Source organism: Solea senegalensis, linkage group LG3, assembly GCF_019176455.1.
Source record: "Solea senegalensis isolate Sse05_10M linkage group LG3, IFAPA_SoseM_1, whole genome shotgun sequence".
Lineage (NCBI taxonomy): Eukaryota > Metazoa > Chordata > Actinopteri > Pleuronectiformes > Soleidae > Solea > Solea senegalensis.
The window spans coordinates 13,023,356-13,046,985 of NC_058023.1; the positions used below are offsets into that span (position 1 = coordinate 13,023,356).

Consider the following 23,630-nt stretch of genomic DNA (forward strand, 5'->3'; position numbering starts at 1 on the left):
CCAACAGGTGCTCTAAAATGTCTGCGTGATCGGTTATTGGCCAATTAACGTCATGTGACTGCCGAAGGAGGCGGAGTCATACCAAAGACGGCAGAACTGTTAAATCTGTGAACATGCGTACTTTAATTAACCTAGTTTTGATGTCTTTGAAGCCTTCCTTTAAGATAACAATCAGCAACTAGACGTCAACATGTAAGTAAAAACGATGAAGATGTTTTCTGTCAGTTCATTTAATTAGTTAATTTTGAATTTTGCGCCACCTTTGCACCAATGTACATTCATACACTATAACGCGTATCTGTACTTCACCACACAGTCATTTGGCCTGTAACCTGATAGCTGACCGTAATGTTTGTAGTACCGTGGCTCTGACTGAGGGAAGTTGGGACTGGAACTTTCTGCAGACACACTCTCCCTCTTTCTCTCTCTCTCTCTCTCTCTCTCTCTCACACACACACCCTTTGGCTGCGTGTGTGTGGTGGTGCCACATCGAAACAGCTGGAATATACACTGAGCGTCGGAAAATCTGTATCATGCTGCCGCTGGTCCTGCTGCAATTGTTGGTCCTTGTTTCCTGCTCTCCTCCGCGGTGTGACCCAAGTATCAGAGGTAAAGTTTTTCTCTCTGATGATCTACTTGACTTTTACATGCGTCCCTCCGGACCTGCTGTAGCTATAAACTAAATTATTTCCATGTAGAGACTCAGGGGCTTTTCTAGATTCACACGCTCCCTGCATTGGATTTGTGTTTGCATCATTTAGAAACTTTAAGCTACTATTTTTCTAGGACTATGTGCAGAAGATGTCTTCCAGCTTGTCAGATATTAATATTTCCTAATTGTATTGTTAAGGCGTATAAACATATTATACAAATGTGGAGTATCTCGTGACTTATGATGCCTTTTAGATAAATAGGCATTTGAAAAAGCTACAGATGCAGCACCAGATGTTGATCAGTATACTTATATACTACTTTTACAGGCCACTGTGAAGCATTAATTGTAACCACTCTGCCATCTAGTGTCTGCCAGTGTCAGCTAATGACATGATGTGTTTTGCAGGACTGTGCAAACCAATACTGGAAGAAAAACGTAAGTCCCTCTGTGATTGAACAAAGAGCTGAGTCATACTGGAACTGTTGTCTCCCAGCTTGCCGTGACATTATTACAACTGAACTGTTAATCCTAATTTCTATCTTTGCTTTGAATATTTGTGCCTAAAACACAGCATTTGTGACTTTGACATTGGAGAAACATCAAGCAGTGTAGTTGTCCCACCCTAACAGGTCAAGTGCGTATCCAGTTAAAATCCCTGTCGATTTGGCTTGAGTCAATGTTTGTAACAAGAAAAGGGATGAGATCACAAGATTAACTGGGTGTAGTCTTAATAGAATCTGTCCCTAAAGCCTTGAAACCATCATGTGTATTTTTAGATGATCAATGGTATAATGAAATATTAAAATTCTAATTTCCATAGATAATAGAAAAGTTTGGGACCAGATGATTGAAGACTGTAAAGTGAGACTCGGGCGTGTGTTTGAGATAGATGGAGATCCCTAAATGAAGACTGATAAAGCCGTAGTGTGTAATTTTTAATCTACACAACTTGTATTTATCAGATGAGTCCATACAATGCTGATTAGGCCTATCAGATCCATACGACTCCAACAGGAAGTAACTGTTTTATTTCAGGACAGACAGCAACGTTAGTTCTACTGCTCAAAAAATTCAGTTGTTCAGCTTCTTGCCCCTTTCCTTGCCCCTTTCCACCCCTGTGCTGCTGCTGTATACGCTCAAATGTTTCGTCAGTCAGGTCTCATAGTATAGATAGTATTTTTAGATGAAGGAAGTAAATGTTACATTTCTGTTCACTGAGACCAAACATAGGCAGAATAATAACATCAGCAACAACAACAAAGAACTTGGTAAATAAAGTCGCACAGAGAACTGCTAGTGGCATCGTTTCTCAGTAGTTACGCTAAGGCTTATCTAAAGCTAATAAACGAACTGCAGGAGGAAACACAGACATGAACTGAGGCTGCTGTGATGCTGCTGTGAGGAGGATGTGTCTTCTCCTGCTGCCGTTCTCTGACACAGACATGGAAGCAGACCGGGGAGTCAGGACTATGAGGATTAGGAGGAAACTTGTTGTGGGTGCTTCTTGGTGTTTCAAGTGAAGGGGACAGATAGTAACTTCACTCTTTCCGTCACTCTTGTCAGGTGAGCCTGCAGAGCTCTCTGAAAAGACAACTCTAGGTCCATATTCCACTTGTTCACTGCTGACTTACGGCCTTGTTATACTACAGTATATGTCTCTGTGTGGGAATGTTGCAACACTACGTATTATCCTATACTGAGAAACAGAGAGAGAGTCGTGTGGAGCTGATAAGCTTCATCAGCATTGTGACAATGGTTTGAATATAACAGACATTTGTTTATATCAAAAGTTACGCACTACAGCTTTACAATTAGTCTACAATTAATATTTGTGACTTTTCATGATAAATCTTGAAACTTTTTTTCTGTATTTCATTATTTTTTTAACCTCAGCCAAATGCTCAGACGTCCAGTTGTCCTACTGCGATGACATGCCCTACACTCAGACCATGTTCCCCAACATCCTTGGACACAAGAGCCGCGAAGAGTCCGAGGCGGGGGCAGAGTACCTCCTCATGAGCGTGGTTGAGTCCCTGCTCGGTGGAGAGTGCAACCCAGAGATCCGCATGCTGGGCTGCTCGGTGCTGACCCCACGCTGTGAGAAGGCGCAGGTGCTGAGGCCCTGCCGCAGCACCTGCGAGGCGGTGCGCAAACAGTGCAGCCATGCTTTTGATGGGATACAGATGGCTTGGCCCTACTTCCTGGACTGTGATCGCTTCTTTGTTGGTGAACAAGAAGGATGTTATGACCCACTTGAAGGGCTTAAAGGTGAGAGAAGAAGAACAATGTCATTGTTACTTAAATAATGTCAGTATAATTGCTTTAAAATAAAAGTGGTTTGGTTTTCATAGGCCCGAGAACAAGCCTTTTATATATACTTGCACTGCCATGATCATGAACAGACAAGATCACGGTATGTGTTAGCATTTAGTAGAAAAAGCTGATGCTTAGTGTGCAAGTGAAGAAGAACGACATTCTTTCTGGTATGTGGAAGCCACCGCAGTTGTCTGATGGGAGGGGAGGGATGAGTGGAGGATTCCTCCTTTTGTTACAGTCTGCAGTCTCACCATTAGATGTCACCAGTTCCTACACACTAGACTTATAAAAATATGTTTTGTAAGATTTCTGGAGTAAAATATCTAAAACAATTATGATATTAATGTTATATATTTGTTATGTAGTCTACTACTGCAACATTCTTTGAGTTGCATTGATACATTTTTATCGATGAAGACAACAACTCCCATGATCCCATGCTGTTTCCTGATATCATTAAATTAGGTCTTTTGTTATTCTTTTGATTGAGAGACCCCCTATCTGCAGAAATTGTAACTTTAAATGTGTATCATAACCCCTTGGTTTATAAGTGTATTCTTGTTAGTGTTGTATTTTTGGGGTTTTAAGATATATCCCCTCTTTTTTTTATCTGAAAAGGAATCACAAGAGTAATATTTTCAGTTTCAGTAGAGCTTTTATTTTGGGCACATTGTCCACAGACATCTGGTTTGTGCTCATGCTAATGTGGTTCACCTCAACGATAAAATCCCACTGGATCGCTTCAGTTTCCTTCATAAATCCTCGCTCGCTCTTGGTCCCCGTGGCTATGTTCATTTGTTTTTGATCAGGAATCAAGTGTTGTAAACAGCACCCTAATGTGCCATTCAAAGTAAACTGTGTCTGGCAATATTTTCTAAAAAGCAACTGTTTGAAAACAGTGAAAACAGATTTCGAAACTAGACCAGAATAAACGATGTTCTGCTGCTGCTCAGAAAGGAAATCATGTGCGAGCCATATGAGAGCCTGAGCAACAGGAATGTCTGCACTGACAAAAGGAATTGATTTACACATTTTGTCTTGTCATTTTAGAGCTTATGTGAAGAACAGGCTTAAAAGTCAGACAATGAAATGAACCTCTTCTGTCCATTCTTAACCTGTTGCACTGTAACAATGTGTCTCACCTTTTTTTCTCAAGTGTAGTTGGAGATGTTTGGCAGCAGGTCTGACCCGAGTTATTATTCCCATATTCATACTGATTTCCAATCTGTGGTCTTTCCTGTTTTGATATAATATAACCTCACTCAGCAATACTGTACAGCAGTGTTTCCTGTTATATTTGGGTACAGGATCACAGGATCATGAAGCTGCCCCTAATGCAAATGTCATTAGCTTTGTAAAATGACCTCTTTTAAAATCCTGTAAATGTACATGGTACATTTACAGGATTTTAACTCATTGTTTTTGTTCTACAGCCCACAGCTTCACTATTATGGTTTACTTTCATTGCACTTATGTCTGGCGACTGGTGGGTGTTTATGAGATGAAGAACCTGAAGAGCTTTATATGGCTGCTAATGGTTACCACAGCTTGTTAACACATCTATCATCTACTTCATAAGGCAATTATATGCATCTTCAATTCAACTTAAACTTGTTAAAGTTAAAGACAATAAAGCTGTGACTTTACTTTACAAATAATACTGCAAACTGATATATGATGTCTTTTGGGTCACAACAATGTGGCAGAACTTTTACTGCAACCCTGCTCCATCTGGTTTTCGAGCTGCTTTTATTAGATCGGTGTTTTCTGGCGTCAGAATAAGTGTGAATATGAACACGAGCAGAGCAGACATCAGCGGGTTTAACAGGCAGCTTATCAGGCATTTGGTGTTACATTGACTTTCCACACATTCCATTTGGTTTCGGCTGTGCATACCAGAGTCTACGGACGTCCTATTTATACCCTGGCAACGCCACAAGAATGGAGACAGCAGTTTTATTTAAGAGATCTAAAATGTGGTCCGTCACTAGAGCTGGAAAAATAATAAGTGAAGTTTTCATTTACAGCAGAGCAGGATGCTGCGGCCGTAGACAGCATGGAAATGGAGATTTTTCCTCCAGAGGAACCTGGGACCTCGATGAAGTTCACCTACCATTCCAATGCCCAGATGATCAGTGTCCTGAAGAAAACTGAGGAGCAGTGCTCAAGCATTGCCAGAACCTACAGCATTGGACGCAGCATGGAGGGCAGGGAGCTGCTAGTCATTGAGTTCTCAGACAACCCTGGCCAACATGAGCTGCGTAAGTTTAACTCATCAGCCTCTGTGAAAACAGTTCTCATCCTTTTTCATCATCATGAATTCAGAACTGTTACTGTAAAAATATGACCCTCTACAGTCGAGCCGGCGATGAAGTACATTGGCAACATGCACGGAAATGAAGTCCTGGGCCGCCAGCTGCTCATCTACTTGGCTCAGTACCTGTGCTCCGAGTATCTGCTGGGAAACGAGCGTGTCCAGACCCTCATCAACACCACACGCATCCACATTCTGCCCTCCATGAACCCTGATGGATACGAGGTGGCTGTTAATGGAGTCCAGGACAATAATTATGATGATAACGAGGACACCAATGCCCAACAGGTACATGCATTTGTTTTAAGTTTGAAAACATCTTTCAGCATTACATTTTCCTTGTGTAGATGGAGTTGCAATATTTCTGTTAAAGGTCCAGTGTGTAACACTCAATAGGGTTATTGGCTGAAATTGAATCCTCTACCTATAAGATGTTTAAAATAAAATAAAAACAAATCTCCAAAAATGATACAATACATCGTATGAATTACTAGATCACAAAATTAATCTAATTAAGAAACTTTAAAAACGATTTTGATGATTGATTATTCTGTTTTTTTGTTCAAGCTTTCTGATTTCCCAGCCTCATCTTTTCTGATTTCAAGGGATTCAAAAAGCTTTCTGAGAACATCATCATTTTCAGGATTGGGGTTAAAACCAAATGTTTTTATGTTAAAGTGATTTTGTACAAAATCTTTAACGGCCTTAGAATGATTTTTCTCTAGGCAAGGGCCTTGCTTTACTGAGACTGCCATCTTGTGCTACCATTTTCTGTGTTTCTACAGTAGCTCGAAAAAACAGACTAGCCAGAGCGTGCTGGAATCTGACTCTATAAACACAGAAGCAAGACATCTTATTCTGTTTTATATCTTATTCACCATCAAATGATACAAAGTTTACGTTCAGATTACTACACTAAAGTTGATTTGAAATCAGTGTGTGCACCTATTATTATTATTATTTTTTTTACAGATTGAGTACTATTTACTTAGACCTGAGTACTGCCTTTTATTCTTTTCCTGTTTTTTTCCATGGTCAGAATGACAATTAGGTTTCCTTGAATCTGATATGTGGCTGATGTGACATCCGTGAGAACAGTCACATTGGACAGTGTCATCCTCTCCAGCCAACTCTCACCCATACATTTGATATGATCGCTCCATTTCTGACTGTTGTGTCCATCAATGTGTACATAAGTGCCATTTCATTGGGCAGTCAAGTTCACATGAAAGTTAGATGCAAGACATTTGCAGTTATAAACGTGAACCATCATTTCTGAACTGTAATGAATCAGAAATGAGTTAGATTTCAATAATGTGGCTGGTAATGTGAACACAGCCTAGTTCTTACTCACTGGACATTTTTAAATTGTAGTAATTCAAATTAGAGCTGCAACTAATAATTATTTTCATAATCAATTAATCTGTCAAGTATCTGCTTGGTCCATAAAATGTTGATTACATTAACCCCAAACCTCAAAATGATGAATCCTCCCTTGAAATCAGAAAATATGCACATTTAAGAGGCTGGTAAATCAGTTGTAGCCTTAATTTAAATAAAAATGTATGCAATGCTATGTATTGTATAATTTTTGGAGATTTGTTTTTATTTTATTTCAAACGTCTGTTCTTCATTCTTTAGGGTCATCGATATGATACTTGGAACATCGGACGAAACAACGCTCAGAACATTGACCTGAACAGAAACTTTCCAGATTTGACTTCCCTTGTTTACAGCAGACGCAAACAAAGAACCTTCCGCACTGACCATTTCCCAATCCCAGACTATTACTGGTTTGGTAAGGTACAGTGTGAATCCTTTCATAGCATATTAGGTAACATTTTTAAGGATGTCTTTTCAAAAACTGAAACAAATTCCAGTGATTTGACTTCTTGCTTTGACTTGAAGTCTTAATGCTGCAATCCAGGTTGCACCAGAGACGTACGCCGTCATGAAATGGATCCGCTCAATCCCGTTTGTGCTGTCTGCGAACTTCCACGGCGGTGACCTGGTGGTGTCGTACCCCTACGATCTGTCAAAACACCCGCATGAACACAGCATGCTCTCCAAAACACCCGACGATCAGGTGAATGTGCTCCTTGAAAAACGTCAATCGGCCTTTAATTATATTGCATTTTTCATACAAAATGCAATACAATGCAGCTCAAAGTGCTTTACTGGATAAAAACATAATGTTTGCTAATATTATGGGGGTCTCTGTATTTTCCTTTTTTTATTTTCCCTATCTATGTTTCTGCATATTCTGTATTTGTGTGAACCCACTCAATGGCTCAATGACTCAGTGTTTCCACAATATAGATATCATAAAATTGGATTAGAATCTTGATAACACAGATTTGACTGAAATTTACAATATTTTATATTAAATATGCAAAGCAAAGTTATGCAGCAGTTTTTTTTTCTGAATAGGTTTTCAAGTTCCTGGCCAAAGCATATGCAAACTCCCACGAAACAATGTCTTATGAGAACGTCAGGTGTGGATCGTCTCATACTGTCAGTCAGAAAGGAATCGTCAATGGAGCAGAGTGGTCCAGCTTTGCAGGAGGTGAGTAGCTGAAACTTGATATGCAGCCACTAGAGGTCGCTGTTGGATCATTAAAGTTAGGGGTGGAGCACAGGTTGGGTTTGTGGGTGAAAGTTTTGTTTTCATTGCTGGTCAGGTATGCAAGACTTCAACTATCTTCACACCAACTGTTTTGAGGTGACTGTGGAGGTGGGTTGTGATAAATTCCCTCCTGAAGAGGACCTTTTTATCGCCTGGCATGAAAACCAAGAGGCTTTGCTCACATTCATGGAGCATGTAAGAAGTCCTAAATCTATTTATGTTATACTGTGTTTGGTTCACACATTAGCATATATACTGACGCTAGTTGGCCCTCCTATCATTTGATATAGGATATTAAATGAGACTTTTTAGTTTTTTTAAATATGTGCTTAAAAATGTATTTTCTAAATGGTTGTTCCTCAGGTCCATCATGGTATCAAAGGCATCATAAAAGATGAAGAGGGAAATGGAATAAAAGGCGCACGGATATCAGTCAAAGGAATACGGCATGATATCACCACAGGTGAGGATCATCATCCAGGATTTACTGACGTTATGAATCATGTAAGAAGTAGGTTAAATTTCACTTATTATTATTATTGTTATTATTATGAGACTTCTGCATAAAATAAGTTTTTTTTGCAACAAGCGGCGTCATTCCCTGCATTTTTTATTTACAGAACTTCCATTTTATTTACGTAAAATTATTTCTGTTTTTGAGATGTCTGTGTTAACCACTTAAAATGTTTACCATGGAAATCTTTCACACATTTCATCCATTCCAAATTATATAAATGCAACATTAGACTGTCCTCCAAATGGCAAGATCTTTGTAAAACCCCAATTTCACCAAAAACTCATCTTAAAACAGGTCTTTGTGTGTAAAATAGTTCATGACCCCATCCAAACTTTGAGTTTCTCTGCCTCCTTGCCCAGTTGAAAATGGAGAATACTGGCGCCTCCTCACCCCTGGCACCCACATCCTTACTGCCTCAGCCCCAGGCTACACCAAAGCTATGAAGAAAGTCCGCCTGCCTCCTGGCATGCACACGGCGGGCCGAGTAGACTTTGTACTGAATAAAGCTGCACCAGAGCCTGACCAGGAGGACCATGCGGTCCCGACCATGGACACCTATGGCCTCTTTGACCCTTACAACCAGTACGAGCGCTACACCTTGATGGCCGATCAGAGCCAGAACCGCGAGGAGAGAGCAGAAAAGCCCTGGTGGTGGAACTACTTTGTCCTACCAGGTAGACCTGTCCCTACCTGGCTGTTAAAAAAATATTAGAGCTTCGATAAGTGGAAGTGGAAGCAGTTTACACATAAATATGGCTACAAACACAATTATTTACATTATAGATTATTCTGTAGATTATTTTCTCAATTAGTTGTTTGCTCCATAAAATGTCTGAAAATGGTCAAACCTCAAAATGGTGTTCGTAAAGATATTCAGTTTCCACTGAGGAGCAAGTGAACCATGTAATATTCACATAGAAAATTTTAAATTAAATTATATAATTTGTTTCTATAAAGAAAACATGCAAACTGATAAATGGATTATAAATATTACTTGTAAACTACTATCAGATTATGTTGCAGCATTATTTGCAGAAATCATGCCACCATCACCATATGTGCTACTTTTTAACACTAATACCTATCAGAAATATGTAAAGCTAGCTGGCTGGTCTTCATGTTAGCTGTCACACTTTTTGGGCTCATTGAATTCATGAAATCACAACATAAACAAGTATAATCAGACAGGATTTTACCCAGAGCTCTCAGTCTCTAAGCTTTTGCTGTTACTATTAAACAGCTTCACTGTACAGCCTTGATGAAATGCAAGGCAGTCTCATGTTTGTATTTTCACATTACAATTTTATAGCATAAATAAATAATGTTTTTGATATGATCTTTCATTTACATTCATTCTCATCATTTCTCTTAATCTCATCCGGAGGTCCACCCATGTCTTAAGTATGTTCTTGTTTTAATAATTAAATGTTTAGAAGGTAATGAGCACAACTGACAACTAGGTGGCAGACTATATCAACTTCTGGACCAAGCAACTGCAAACCAGTGACTGGGTGGCATCTCCACAAACAGTACTACTATTGTGCATGTGAGTACAATGCTGAGTCTGAGCTTTTATTGGATATGTTGTGGATTAGTCAGAGAGTGGTGAATGATCTAGATACTGATACAGATTACACAAATTCATGTCATTGATTTGATCTGCCCAAAGCAGATTTGAGATTAGGTTAACTGCACACAGGTGTGAGCGTGAGTGCTCTATGTTGGCCCTGTAATGGACTGACGACCTGTCCAGGGTACACTCTGCCTTTCACCCCGTCTCCTGGTATTGCTCCCCCTGCTGCTCAATTCAGATTTGTAAACATATCCGATCAGAATCCGATCTTTACATTTACATTTACAGTTACATTCTATATGGCAAGCGATCAGATTAGATCTGTGTGTTTCCATATGGACGTCGTCTAGTCGTCTTCAATCCACATGAATTTCTGTAGTTACAGGCCGCAAATGAAATACAATACAAAATACATGTCAGAAATCTGTGCCTGTTTCTGTCCCAAGAGCAAACTCTCTTTTTAAATTTTAAAGTTTTGTCTTCCAATGTGTCAATTGTGTAACACGCCTCCAATTAACTTCCGTCTCTTCAGATCCACATCGTTGTCCTTTGAGTTGGGCTGCAAGTGACACAGAGGACACTTTGAAATCCTATTTGAGCGACCAGAATGATCAGAATCACATTGGAAACCACCTCCGTATGTGGTTTGTATCAGCTTTGTAAAAAAAAAAAATTAAGCTAGGTACAATCTGAAGTTGTCAGATTTGGGCTGCAGTCTAAACAAGGCCTATTACAGGATCATTATAGCTAAGGGTTACACTCACGACTTTAATAGTATCATGTCAGTGTATTTATCGTTCATTTTAAAAAAAAGTCACTGCTTTATCAATTTACCTTTGTATTGAATATACTACCCATAAGTATGTGTGTTTAAGTGTAAAATAAATAAAAGTTTGGTCCTTGTTGCCTTAGATAAAGCCTATTATATATACTTAAGGCAAGGACCTTGCTTTGTGGACACTGCCATCTTGTGACACCGTGTTTCTACAGCTTCCAGAAAGAGCAAACAAGCCAGACCATGCGTTCCTCAGTTTGAAGTGGAAGCCTACTTCACAGAAACAAAGAGACCACTGTAGACCTAAATCTACACCTTTTTAAACGTCCAGGTCTGTTTGTGACATCCAATGGTGAGACTGCACATTGTAACACACAGAGGACTCCACTGCTCACCTCTCTTTCCAAGCGTGTGTCCACAGAACTACCACAGCTTTTGCATTCCAGAAAGGATGCGTCCATGCTGCTGTAAAAACATGGCAGTGCAAAATGAGTAGACTTTAGAGGACTTGCTTTATTTAGTAGACATTTTTGCCTAAAATACACAATTTTTATTCATAAGGCTATGAAAACCAAATTTTTTGAACTTCATATCAATTACTCTTTTATACAAACCTTTCAGTTTCTGCCAATAAACCCTCCTAAATGTTACACAACTGGATTTTGTAATACCACAATAATAACCAACCCAAACCAAACACAGTCAAAAAGACGTGTGCTGCTCTCTGCATTAAGGAATTACTGGTTTGAATTGTCACATGCTTTTCAGTACATGTACAAAAATCCCACGCAGGACTGAGCCCTTTTTTTTTCTGGGGCTGAGTCACCCATGTCAGGTGGGGTGTTGGGTCACCAATTACTTGGTGAGGCTGAGAAAGTAGCAGAGAGCTGCGCCACTGAGGTGCCATGTTGGATCAGCGTCATGATTCTGGTGAGTAGGTAAGCAATGCTTCGTTTCAGTCGAGTGAACTTGCTCTCTGTTCTCAAAGGAGCTTTAATACCCTTTAGTGTGTCCCTCCTACAGATCAGTTTGTAACTATGACTATTTATGGACGCCCAGTCCACCATTAGTGCCACCAGGTGTCAGTATCACAGCAGGGGGGGACAATTGTATTTCATTTTTTGAAAACACTTGTCTTACACTGTGTGTAACACTTGAGAAGTGGCAAAACGTTTAATATTTTTCATATTCTCAAATATTTTTACACCGAGTTGACATTCATACAGGTACTTGCTAAGTTTAGTGATCAGTGTCGACTTACAATCTAGCACACTACATGAAGCTTAAAGACCACACCAAGGAAAATTCACTAAGGTCACTTATACAATTGCTGTACAAATATAGATATATAAACATCATAAAATTACTAAAAATAAGTACACATATTATGCCATTCACAAGCATTGGTGGTTCAGTGGTAGAATTCTCGCCTGCCACGCGGGAGGCCCGGGTTCGATTCCCGGCCAATGCAACATCTTTAGGCAGCCTGTGGCCTAGTGGAAAGGAATTTGGCTTGTAACTGGAAGGTCGCTGGTTTAATTCCCCACCAAGGTACCCAACCCCCATTGCTCCCCAGGCGCTACTCAGTGTGGCAGCCCACTGCTCCTAATTCTAGGGTAGGTCTAAATGCAGAGAATAATTTCCCTAAGGCGATTAATAAAGTATCTAACATTACAAAAAAAATTGTTTAGGAATTTCTGACATCTAGTGGTGAGACTGCAGATTGTAACGGAGGAATGGAGGAGTCCTCTGCTTAGCCCTCCCTTTTCCAAGTGTATCAGGGAACTATGGTGGCCTTTGCATACCAAAAAAGATGTGGCTTTCATTTCAGAAAACAAGCGCTGGCTGGTTTGTCTGTTTGACATGCTTTGTGGATGGAAGCCTATTCTTATTTTATGATTCATCAAGCCCTGCCAAAATAACAAAACAAAACAGCATTTAATTTCCCAATAATGCCTCATTGCCAAGTTCAATTCCTTCGAAGAGGTTGTATTTACTGAATTGTACATGTGCAGACAAGTGGGTGATAATAAGCCACTTTCTTTGTTACAGACCCTGAAACTTGAGGGAGAACTTGTGAAGCAAAGATAATGCGACCAGTCTAGTGTGAATGTACACAAAACCCCACCAATCGTTCTTGTAGAAAACCCCTCAGCTATGAAAAAGCTGCTCCAACTGGGAAGAGGTGATTCCACTTCAATAGCAGTGGGACAGTTGAAAATACAGCTGCTTATAAGTCAAAGGAGCTGTTTGGCTTGATTGGTGTTTATGAATTTGGGGTTACACTGAGGATTTAGAAGGTTCTTTGTCACCTTTTTACTGTTGGTTTGTTTGGGGTCTCTTGTGTAGTGTGATGGTCAAAGGTGACCATGCAACGAGGCCACACAGGTTGTAAGTTGACCTGCAGGCTCTGATGATGAATTGTGTTTGTTGACATGTTCCACCAAAGTTTGATTGTGTTCGTTTGTTTTGATTTGCCTCGGAAACGCTCTGATACTCTGTTATGGGGAAAGTTCAAATGGAGATGTCGTCTGCTCGCTCAGCCAAAGGCGGCACAAAAAAAAAAAAAATCCCTTTTATTCTCATACAGTCATACGTTTGAAACGCTGACCTTTGTTATCATTTTGTTAGCAGAAGCGATTTCTATGTGAATGAAATACTGGGTGTAACATTCAGGAGGGTCAAGGACAAACCAGCCAGGATGTGCATTTTGCAACAGCTAATATTAGCTAACAAGCTCTATACGGCAGGGGCTACACACCAAAGAAATCCGTTTCTTCAGACTTTATATTGTGTAGAACTGTATAAATCATATGCTATATTTCCCAGTCTTGTGTTTAACTGGCTACAGAGGATTTCTCGCCACATCTAATAGGACTTTTCATTGGCTGTGCTTAATCTGAGCGCACACTATAGTATACTGTGTTATTCAGCGTCCTGCTGTGAAGAGAAACATCTCAAGTTCCCACAAAAGAGGAACAGAAATATTAAAGCAGAGTGAATGTGGGTCAGATATGGAGTGATACAGGTTAAACTAACAATGTGAGAAATCCCATGCTACTATTGTATCACATAAAATGTTATTTTCCCATGTTTTTGAAATCCGTACCAGTTACATCACTAACCTATATTTACTGAGTTCTGTGTAAGACATGTTGGAAAAAGCTACAAATCTAACATATTTCATGCAGCTATATTCCATTAACCTGCATTTATGTTCAGTGGTGCAAAACACAAGCGGCGTAAGATATATTCATCGTTTTTTATTTTTAAACCAAAGGAGAATTTAATTGTCTTACAAACAGCTGCAGAGTCATGGGATAATGACGTTTCTGTTGCATGGAAAACTAACACTGTGGATTATTTCTTGTACAAACAGGGATTCGAAAAGCACCTGATGTGGAAAAATGTAAACTCTTTGATTACTGTGGTGTATTTTCTTGTGACATTTTCATGCAGGACTCTGGTTTGGATAAAGGAGTGTTTTAATTGGCTGGTGTTAATGTTCACGCCCACCTGTCCAGGAAGTCATTTTAATCCAGAAAGTTCATTTGCTGCAGGTGTGTCCTGAAATAACAGGTAGGACTCTTTGTTCTTTGCCTTCTAACTGTAGGTAAAAGTTATTCATGTCATAAAATATGTTGTGTTCAAGTTTATTTAGTTTGTGTCAAGCAATGGTCAGTGGTTTCTCAGTCACTGATTGGTCACTACCAGGTGACTCTGGTTTGGGGAGTAAAATTGGCCTCAGGACAAATGCAGATCTTTTTTGGTGGTAGTTTCCAGTGGAATGAACTTCAAACAACACGTGGCTATTTGAAATCACATGGTTAGAACGGATTCCCACACTGGGATGGATCAAGTTTGAAGCAGTGTGTTAAGGTAATGACAGTATCTGGAGCTTTTCCAGTGTATGAATGCGAATAAATTGACTTTAAAAACAGAGTTAAATTGGTTGTGTCAGAGAAAAGGAATGTTCTGGCACATTATCAGGTGTTGTGTTTCACTGCTGTTAGTCTGTTTTTTTCTTTACCCAGGGCCTTTGAAGTCAGTAAATGAAAACATTTCATATTATCCCTTTTGTGTTTTATTGTTTGTCTTTTTATTTTTAATGATATTTTAAGGTGAGTTGTGTTTCTAAAAACAAGCTCCTGTTGCTGCACTAATTCTGATATTTAACAACTGGGTTTCCTCTCTAAACGATCATGAGCTTTAATTGCTGTCACCTGTGTCATTGTTGGTGCGTGAGGGCGTGAGTGAGACCATGTTACCTGGTCCGAGGCATTTGTTCCCCTATGGGCAGTTCACTGTGAGTCTCCCATTTCTCACTGTTATTTAATGAAATTGAGTGTATAATGTTTTAAGTACTTTACACTGCACTTTTATATTTTGAGATTATACCTAGTCCCCCAGATCTGCATCTTGGAATAATTCCCAGTAAATACACCACTGGCACCACAGACAAGACCGGAGATGTCAAAGTGTTGACGGATATGTCAACTGACACGTTGTTGTTTTGGGTTCAGTGTGTGTGTGTGTGTGTGTGTGTGTGTGTGTGTAGGCATGAATTATTGTGACATTTTCATGAATTTGTGAAGAAATAATGCAGATCTATGAAAGCAATCAGGCTTAAGTAAATGTAATGTCTATTAATGTTCTTCAGACTCAGGTTATCAATTGGAATTTAGTGTTGATGGAGGTTTTTATTTGCACTTTCAAGTTTTATTTTGACAATTAGAGAAATGTAAACTCACTGGCCACTTTATTAGGTACAACTTTAAAACTGCTTATTAATGCAAAGTATGTCTAATCAGTCAATCGCATGCCTGCAACTCTCTATTTACTAGGCATGTAGAGATGTCAAGACGACCTGCTGAAGCTCAAACCAAGCAACAGAATGAGGAAGAATGTAGAGTTGGGTCACTCTAAATGAGGTAGGGTTTTGGTCCCAGATGGTCTGGTGAGCGGTCTAATCCACATGCACACAATATATTATGTTAAAAGCATTTGTAGACTGGATGCAGATTAGATCTAAATCTATCACTATGTATATTCATACTTTTGCTTTGCATTTTTAACAGGGTTACCTTCTTTGCAACAAAATAATACAAACAAAGCTGCGGTTAGAGCTGAATATTAGCATCCTTGAGGTCAACTCTCCTCACAGTCACATGAGTTATTGTCAGCGAAGCACATGTCTAGACACTGGCAAATTTAGGCCCAGAATAAAACATGAAGCGCAATTGAAATAAGTGTTCTTGATCTTAATGCACATTATCGCTGCACTCCATGGATAAAACACTTAAAATCAGTCATGAAGAAGAGAAAGCCTGGGGGCTCTTTAGGCTGGGTACATGTCCAGCTACTTTAGCTGTCATGCAGCAACATCTCAGAGCCTTCCCCTTTGCTCGGCTTAAGCCATTTAGCAGCTCCCTGGTTAACTGAAACCGACAAAACTTCTGATTCTGGCCTGATCTTAGAATAACACCCCTGGCCGTTGTGAGTCCGTCTTCGTCCATTTCATCCAGAGTGGTCCCACAACTGCTTTTGAAGCTGACAGAGATGCAGAAGAAGATGCTTCATGATGTTACAACTGTTGCCCAGAGAATTAAATGGAAAACATTGTAAAGAGTAATAAGATCTGGCTGACAGTTGTAGAAGGGGGACAAGGGTGAGACTTATTCTCTTGCTTGAAGGCATCGCCAGACTAAAGAGTGCAGAAGTGCCATCCCATGAATAAAATAAGATGGCATTTGGCCACTTAAAGCCAATGGGTTCTCCAGAGGCTAACGTGTTGGATGATTGCAGTCAAACTTTTTTTGCACAGCACAGTGATGAGATGTTTACAGCTGAGTGGAAATGTGAACACTGGGCACGTGAGGAGTCAAATCTGCTCATGACACCGGACCAAATTTCACCAAACACCACAGATTAATTGTTGCTGCAGTATAGAGCTTAAATATGGCTGCTTGTGCTGCACATCACTAGAGGTGACGCTAAATACGTGACGTTCTCTGAAGTATGGCTTTTCCTTCCTGTAATACTGCTACGAAACAATGCTGTACCACCTGCAACCATAAAGAAATCACAATTGTGAAGGTACAGTGTGTAACAGTTAGGAGGTTTTATTTGAAGAAATTGAATGTATTACCCATAAATGTGTTTTTATGAGTGTTATGAGTTTAACATTAAAATCATTTAGTTTTTATAGCCTTTGAATATAAATTACCTAAAGGCTTTAGGCAATGCATGCAATCATTCCAAAGACTGGTACCCAGAGATTTTCAGATTTATTAATTTTATTATTACATTTTTTTTCCATTAAGTGTTAGAGAAATGGCTTTAAAAATAGTCAGAAATGTTATGCACTACTTTGCTCTTGTCACTGTTTCATGCAGTGAACTGGGTCACGATAAAAACAATGTAGAACAGTTCATACATTTGTGTAAAATGTTAATACCAGTATTTGAGCTGTCTGACTCAAATAATAGAAATGCAATGTAAACACATGTCCTTGTAGCATGCTAGATGTCTTTTAATAAAATGATTTAGACTTTTGAATTATATCTTTTGGTCCTTTTCAGTGCCTACAGTGTGCAGAGTTTTCATCCCACAACCCAGATGGCTCGATGAACATCATGGAGGCCAACCTGCTCAGAATGAGTATGTAATCCGAATGAATGAATCACACAAAAAATAGAGTTTTAATGACCTATCAAAAAGAAAAATGCCCCTCAAGACGTTTCCACATCACGGACTAGTACCAGGAACTATGTGCACCAAAAAGGTCCCGGCTAATGAGATAATACTTGAGCGTTCAGGAACCTTCTTGGTGGAGTTTGCAGTGCTACAAATACCTTGTGTTTTATATATTGATGGTCAATCTCCACAGCTCAACAGCTCGTGAAAACTCCTCCTATTAAAAACTTTAGTTTAGTTTACATGTTTTAACTGTGCTTTGTTCCTAGAACTTGTTTCTTTACAGTTGTTTAATTTGTCCCAACCGAGTTACATCATGCTCTTGTTAGCATAACACTGAGACCATCTGCAAAGCAAATTGAGTTTATAAAGGCCAGTGTTTTTGTCACCACATGCTCATGCTCAAAAGTACATTGCACATAGTCCTGTGCACATGAACTTTAAGCTCATATTAGCAGTCAAAGGAGATCTGCCGTTAGGTGCACCAAGCTAATTATGTGATGATAAATTTTCTATGGCATGAGGTAATTTCTCATTGCTCCTTAAAGATAGAAGAGAATGTGGCAGATAACCGCTTGAAGCCTTTGCGCGTCAGCAGTGGCTAAGCTAAATGTGGCAGCAAGTGTCAGGCTAAATCAATACACGCTTCCCAGGATTCCTTTGGTGCCATAATCCAGGCCGTGGCGGGCACAGACCCTCGGGAGGCACGGCCTCTTGTTTTCCTCCCTCTGTTTGTTTCATGAGCACATATACTTCTGGATATGACAGTGCTGAGCACAAGCTAATTACCCCCTTGTTCCGGTTTTCTTTTTTAAAGAAAATGTGCTATAAACCTACGGTCATATTTCAGACACAATGGAACTCCTCCTCCCAACAGTGAGTAGACAGATATCACTATAGGCAAAGAAAAAGAGGATGACCTTGAGCTCAAAAGCCGTAACAGTTTAAAACGAGTGTGAATTTGTACTGTTAGCTCGTGCTGCCTTGATGATTTCTGAGTCAAATATTTCCTTTGTTCCATAATTTCACCTCAGTGATTCAGAGTTCACCTAGCGTGACCTGCATGTATAGCAGAATTTTCTATGAGAGGCCCCTCAGTTTTCCAGCTGATTTCACAGATCCCATTAAGTCACTGTCCTGTATTATATGCCTTGAAATAACAAGACATAATTCTGGCATCAGGCTAATCAGCCATAATATTGAAGAATCTCCTCAACTAACTGAGTTCCACTGCAGCAAGTTAACACAGGATATACAGTGTGCAACATGAATGGGGGAAAATAAATATTTTATTTTACTATGCAGCATAAATTAAAATGATTTCATATATGTACTTATTTCTTTTTTTTCCCTTTTTATAATAGGAATCGTGCACAAATAGAACCACATTTCACCAGGAGAAATAATTTCAATCCAGGATGAGGATTTGCATGAGTGTGAGGGAGGATTACCAGAACATCACATCTTCCCTTGTAAGTGGTACTCACTTACTTAAGCCATCATCCAGTCATTAAAAATGTAGAATTCCCGTTTTTTTTTTAAAGTGGAACATGATTCTGCTTTGTGCTCAGGAGGCAGTGAAGCACGATGCTCTGCATATGAAATGCATTTGGTCATCCCCCTGGCAACAGGGCCGGGAAAAGGTTCACTGAGTAAAATGAGAGCAGATTGCTTTTATTCTTTATTTAGAGAGTTATTCTAGACACTGAGTCACAGATGCCCAGCCACTGTAAAAATCATTCCTGCTCAATTGATGCTGTCGGAAGAAAAAGTTGAAGGCTTCAGTGCCTGTGGGGAAAAGCGTAATGGATTTATATTTGTCTCCTGCTTGTTTTTCACACTTTAGGGCTCTTGACATTATATTCCTCCTGAGACTGTCGGTAGCATCAACACAAACGTGACATAGTTATACTCTCATTGTATGGTATAAGTAAAACGTGGGTGAATAAGGGAGCAAACAGAGGGAGAGTGTGTGTGTCTGAGTTTAATGCATTTGTTAATAAGGAGGAGTCTTTTATTAAACCTGTTCTCCTTCACACTAATGTTTGGCCTTAGGCCTTAAACTTAAATGACTTGTATTAATGTTCTCCGGATGTGTTGAGTGTAATGGGTTCCACATTGTGTATCCAATTCCTACAGGATTTAGTTTGAACTCAGCTCAGGATATTAGAGCCTAATGGATAAACTGACCATTATTGGGCCATATTGGATTATTGCAAATATTTCTTGAGCAGCATACACCATTTACAGCATCATCTATTATACACGAAAATATTGAGGTGGTCAAATGCCAGAAATATTGTACGTTTTGAGCTATTTTGTCAGTGCCACTAATGTTCCAGCGACTTGAATAAAATATGAACCATGTTCTACATTAGCACATTTCTGGAGCTTTCACGTGCACCTTTGAATCACTCATTTGTGAGACAGATGGTTGAGTGGTAATCATTATGACTAAAAACATGTGACATCATGTGAGGTTATGACTCAAAGGCAAACTGTCTACTCGTAAAGGCCACAAAATGCAGCTTGGATGGAATAACAAAAAAACCCTAAAATGTCTAACCAGTACTTTAACACCATTTATAAACACAACATTCATCTTTCTTGCCAGAAAATACTCGATACTGTTTTTAAATGGGCCAATAATGAATTGCAGTAATACAGTAGTAAAACATAATTAAGTCATTTGTATGTGTTGTAAATAATGGATCAAAGCTTTAATAATGCAGCGTTTCTAGTTCCGCATCAGCACAACCCTCACATGTCACTGCCGCTTCCTAAGGAACTGTGTGAATTTAAAAGCACAGATCATTTCCCCTTCCTGTCATCATCAATCATAATTACACAACGACTTCTTCACCTTGGATCAATTTGTGCCATTGAGATCAAACAGTGGCATTAATGGGCGGCCAGATTTCTCCAAAGGTAATCTATATCATGTGGTGTGAGCAGCTTTCAAGCCTCGGGACGGCTCACGCTGCGTATTGTTTGTCACTGAAACACTTTTTTCCCTGCAGCAAAAATGTAAATATTCTTTTGTCCCTTCCACATGGTTGATCATGCTCTCAGTGCTGTTGACCATCATTGTTAGAGGAAAAAAAGAAATCCTCTTTGTTTTATAAGTAGATAAACACAGCAGTGTATTTAATGTGATACTAAGATTTGTGCAATATTGAAAAGTTCTGCCTTTTAAATGTGGTTGCGCCACTAATGGCTATTGACAAGTGAACAAGCTTTAATTATCATTAGTTCACTCACAACACAAACTGGGTCTTCAAAGGTTTCACCCACAGTGCAATTACACCAAATTACTCTCACCACTGGAGTGGGCGAGGGGCTCCGCTTCCAGCGCACTCTTCCTGTAGACAGGATGTTTCAAAATGCTATGGATGGATGTTGTGCCAATGGCGGTTAAGTGCGTGTAACAATATGCTGCACAATATCATACCGGCGACATGAAAGGAGGGTGAAGCGGTGGGCAAGGCTTCACACAATAAGGCACCCAAACGGATTCATGGGCAACCACAAAAAACATACTTACTTACTGCATCTGCTCCTCTGACGTTTAACAGTAGTAGTAGTAGTAGTAGTAGTAATAAAAAGTTCTTAGTAGTGAAATTGTTTGTAAGAGTCAAATTACCAGTATATGTTCAGTCGAACGCTATCTGGCTTAGGTGCTCGTCCAATAATGAAACGATTTGTCGACTGATGTGGAGACCAAATTTATGCTCCGTCACCATGAAGAACAAAATATTTTGAAGTTAATTGAAGGCAGAAAGACTCACTAAATGTGGTCATAATTCTCATGCTGAATATTCAATAGCTCCAGTACAATCAGATTGAATAAGGTGCATTCCCAAAATTCAAAATATATTGTTTCTAGACTTCTATTGATTTTCCCTTTTTTTTTTTCAAAACTTTGAAATAAAATCCTATACAAAATGTTGTCAACTAAAGGTCCGTTTCATCGGGGCTTTCCACTGAAGCACAATTGACTTAAGAATAAATTAAAACGGCTCCAGATCTGACAGCTCCATGATATATACTATAATAATAGAAGGTTCTGGAACAAGCATTTAAGTCGGCCTTTATTTTTGATTGTTTTGTAACACTAACAAAAACTAAGTCTTGGTTTTAAGCTAAAATGTGTACATGTTCTGAAAAGTGGATAACATGACAATGTGGCAGAGTGGGCATATTTTACAAAACATTGATGGACATGAGAGTGTGACATTGTCATTTCCTGCTTTTTGTTATCAGGCGAAATTTGGCTACGGACGTCTGCCACGAAGATTTCGTCTGGAAAACCTGTGAAGGAGCAGCCGTGGACAACGTAAGAGAAGCATCCATTTTAAGTTGATCAGTTTATCAACAATTGCACAATAACTTAGCAGATTTTATGGCCAATTCCATTGCATTATTCCAAAAAAATTGCTTTGAACCACATCATAAAGTTGCAGTGCTTAAAAGGCATTAGCATTCATACCCAGGAGGTGTAACACTATAGTGCTGGGAAGTACTGTAAGAAACCCAGTGCAGCAGATGAAAGGGCATGAGCCTTACTTGATGTGTTTGTAGTTAGCAGCAGGCGGTTGTTTCTTACCCCACGTACTGTAGTTTAAGCACCCTGTCACTTTAGACTAGCCAGATCTGATGTTTTGCTGGGTGACTGCTGAGAATGCTAACGCCTTGGAAGTTGTATCCTGTGGCTCCTTTGGCTCAAATTAAACCCAGAGAGGCACGAGGAAGAACCAGGCGGCAGAAATGCCCACTTGAGAAAGACTGGTAATGTAATCGCTCAAGCCTGACGCTACACACACACACACTCACTCACTCACTCTTCAATATTTATGCTTAAAGATCATTAAGAGGTTTCTATCCAAGAGATGAAGATGGTTGATGTTTGGGACTGAAAACTGCAGAGTCTTTGAGGGCGATTAGACCATTGGTTTATTATTATTTATTATTCTGAGTGTCTGAAACACACAGGATGGCCTCAAACTACACTGTAAAATGTGATACATGAAGTGGTCAACCTTCATTTATCTCATGCTTTAAAGTTCTGAGGCAAGAAAAGGGAAGGGGTGGGGGTGCCAGCATTCTTACGCCTTTGAAAAACCTCAAGGCAACACATTTTTATGAAACTGTACTATATATTTTGAACAAATGGCATTCAGTGAGATGTTGTCTGCAATTAATAGTGCAGATAATTAATATATCCACATGGAATCTATCTTCACAGACGTCACCTGTAACCAGGCTCCTGGTGAACAATACCAGCTGTTTATCACTCTGGTGTCCACTCATATGTGCCTCTCTTTAATGTCTGTTTTCCTCTAAATGGGAAGATGTTCTATTGAAGAAGACCTGAAACTAGTGATTGAGACCAGTAAGTCCTAAGGAAACTGTTTCCTGATGTTATAAATCAAGTAGAAAGTAGAAGATTATTCTCCCTTAGACCATCCAAAGGAGAGTATTTTTTACAACCATCAGACTCACCCCCTGGTTGCTGTTAAATACGTACTTCCTGGTTAGCTTCAACCAGCAAAGACCAGAAGATAATGCCCATATTTATATTCAGTCTAAGGAAGCGGCACATCCTTTTGTGTAATTAACTCTTTGTTTTTAAAGAAATGAGTTGTGATCGCTCTCTGTGATGAATAACTGGTTTCTAATTTCCAAATATGGGGGTGTTTAATGAGGCCTAAGACATTTTATTGTCCAGCTACATTGCGGTCTACAGGTCTGTGGCCCGCTGAGTGTAATCATGCAATGCTTTGTGACACGGACAACACTCATGGCTGCAGCGAGACAAAAAAACCTGCAGCCCAGAACTGCTCCACTTACGGGAGGCTGATGAGAGAGGAGCAGACAGGCGAGAGTGGGAAGCCCTGCAGTCATACAAAATGCAAAAGAAATATGACTTTATTACGGCTCCCTAATGGTGGCATAACAATCTGCTCAGCCACTCAAATCTCAGAGCATTCTGGTAGAGTTCTTATTCACGCACAGGATCAGATGGGTTTGAAAGTCTCTCTGTGCAAGTGAGTTTGAACATCAGTGAGTTTGAATCAGAGCTTCAACGTACTCACCTGTGACAGCTTTCGTTTATTTATTTATTTTCTGCTCTCCAGAGCTATAAATGTCCTGACAAC

General features: G+C 39.6%; 1 protein-coding gene, 1 long non-coding RNA gene and 1 other non-coding gene across 6 annotated transcripts; all 3 read left to right on the forward strand.

Moving 5' to 3' along the window:
- The first annotated feature begins 94 nt into the window (after positions 1-94).
- On the forward strand, positions 95-9,747 carry LOC122765818 (carboxypeptidase Z-like). 2 transcript variants are annotated; one of them, XM_044020253.1, is made up of 12 exons: positions 95-192; positions 359-609; positions 1,061-1,090; positions 2,549-2,923; positions 4,999-5,232; positions 5,329-5,573; positions 6,927-7,088; positions 7,213-7,371; positions 7,716-7,851; positions 7,967-8,106; positions 8,275-8,374; positions 8,788-9,747. In XM_044020253.1, the coding sequence occupies exons 2-12, from the start codon at positions 534-536 to the stop codon at positions 9,138-9,140; spliced, it is 2,010 nt and encodes a 669-aa protein (XP_043876188.1). In that variant the 5' UTR covers positions 95-192; positions 359-533; the 3' UTR covers positions 9,141-9,747. The 2 variants fall into 2 exon arrangements, with proteins under 2 accessions (XP_043876188.1, XP_043876189.1); XM_044020254.1 differs by having other exon boundaries at positions 5,002-5,232.
- A 2,429-nt stretch (positions 9,748-12,176) lies between these two features.
- trnag-gcc lies at positions 12,177-12,247 on the forward strand. Its single transcript has one exon. It is a non-coding gene; the product is annotated as a tRNA-Gly (tRNA).
- A 2,017-nt stretch (positions 12,248-14,264) lies between these two features.
- Positions 14,265-21,803, forward strand: LOC122767246. Of its 3 annotated transcripts, none has more exons than XR_006360187.1 (5): positions 14,265-14,355; positions 15,621-15,707; positions 17,358-17,436; positions 18,837-18,944; positions 21,736-21,803. It is a non-coding gene; the product is annotated as an uncharacterized LOC122767246 (long non-coding RNA). The 3 variants fall into 3 exon arrangements; XR_006360188.1 differs by lacking the exon at positions 21,736-21,803 and adding an exon at positions 19,044-19,450; XR_006360186.1 differs by lacking the exon at positions 21,736-21,803 and having other exon boundaries at positions 18,837-19,450.
- The last annotated feature ends 1,827 nt before the right edge of the window (positions 21,804-23,630 follow it).

Bases quoted from the DNA above. Each gene is read 5' to 3' on its own strand.
- LOC122765818 (XM_044020253.1), top strand. From the start codon at position 534: ATGCTGCCGCTGGTCCTGCTGCAATTGTTGGTCCTTGTTTCCTGCTCT. The intron at 610-1,060 runs GTAAAGTTTTTC...TGTGTTTTGCAG, and splicing joins GTGTGACCCAAGTATCAGAG to GACTGTGCAAACCAATACTG. The intron at 7,852-7,966 runs GTGAGTAGCTGA...ATTGCTGGTCAG, and splicing joins GTGGTCCAGCTTTGCAGGAG to GTATGCAAGACTTCAACTAT.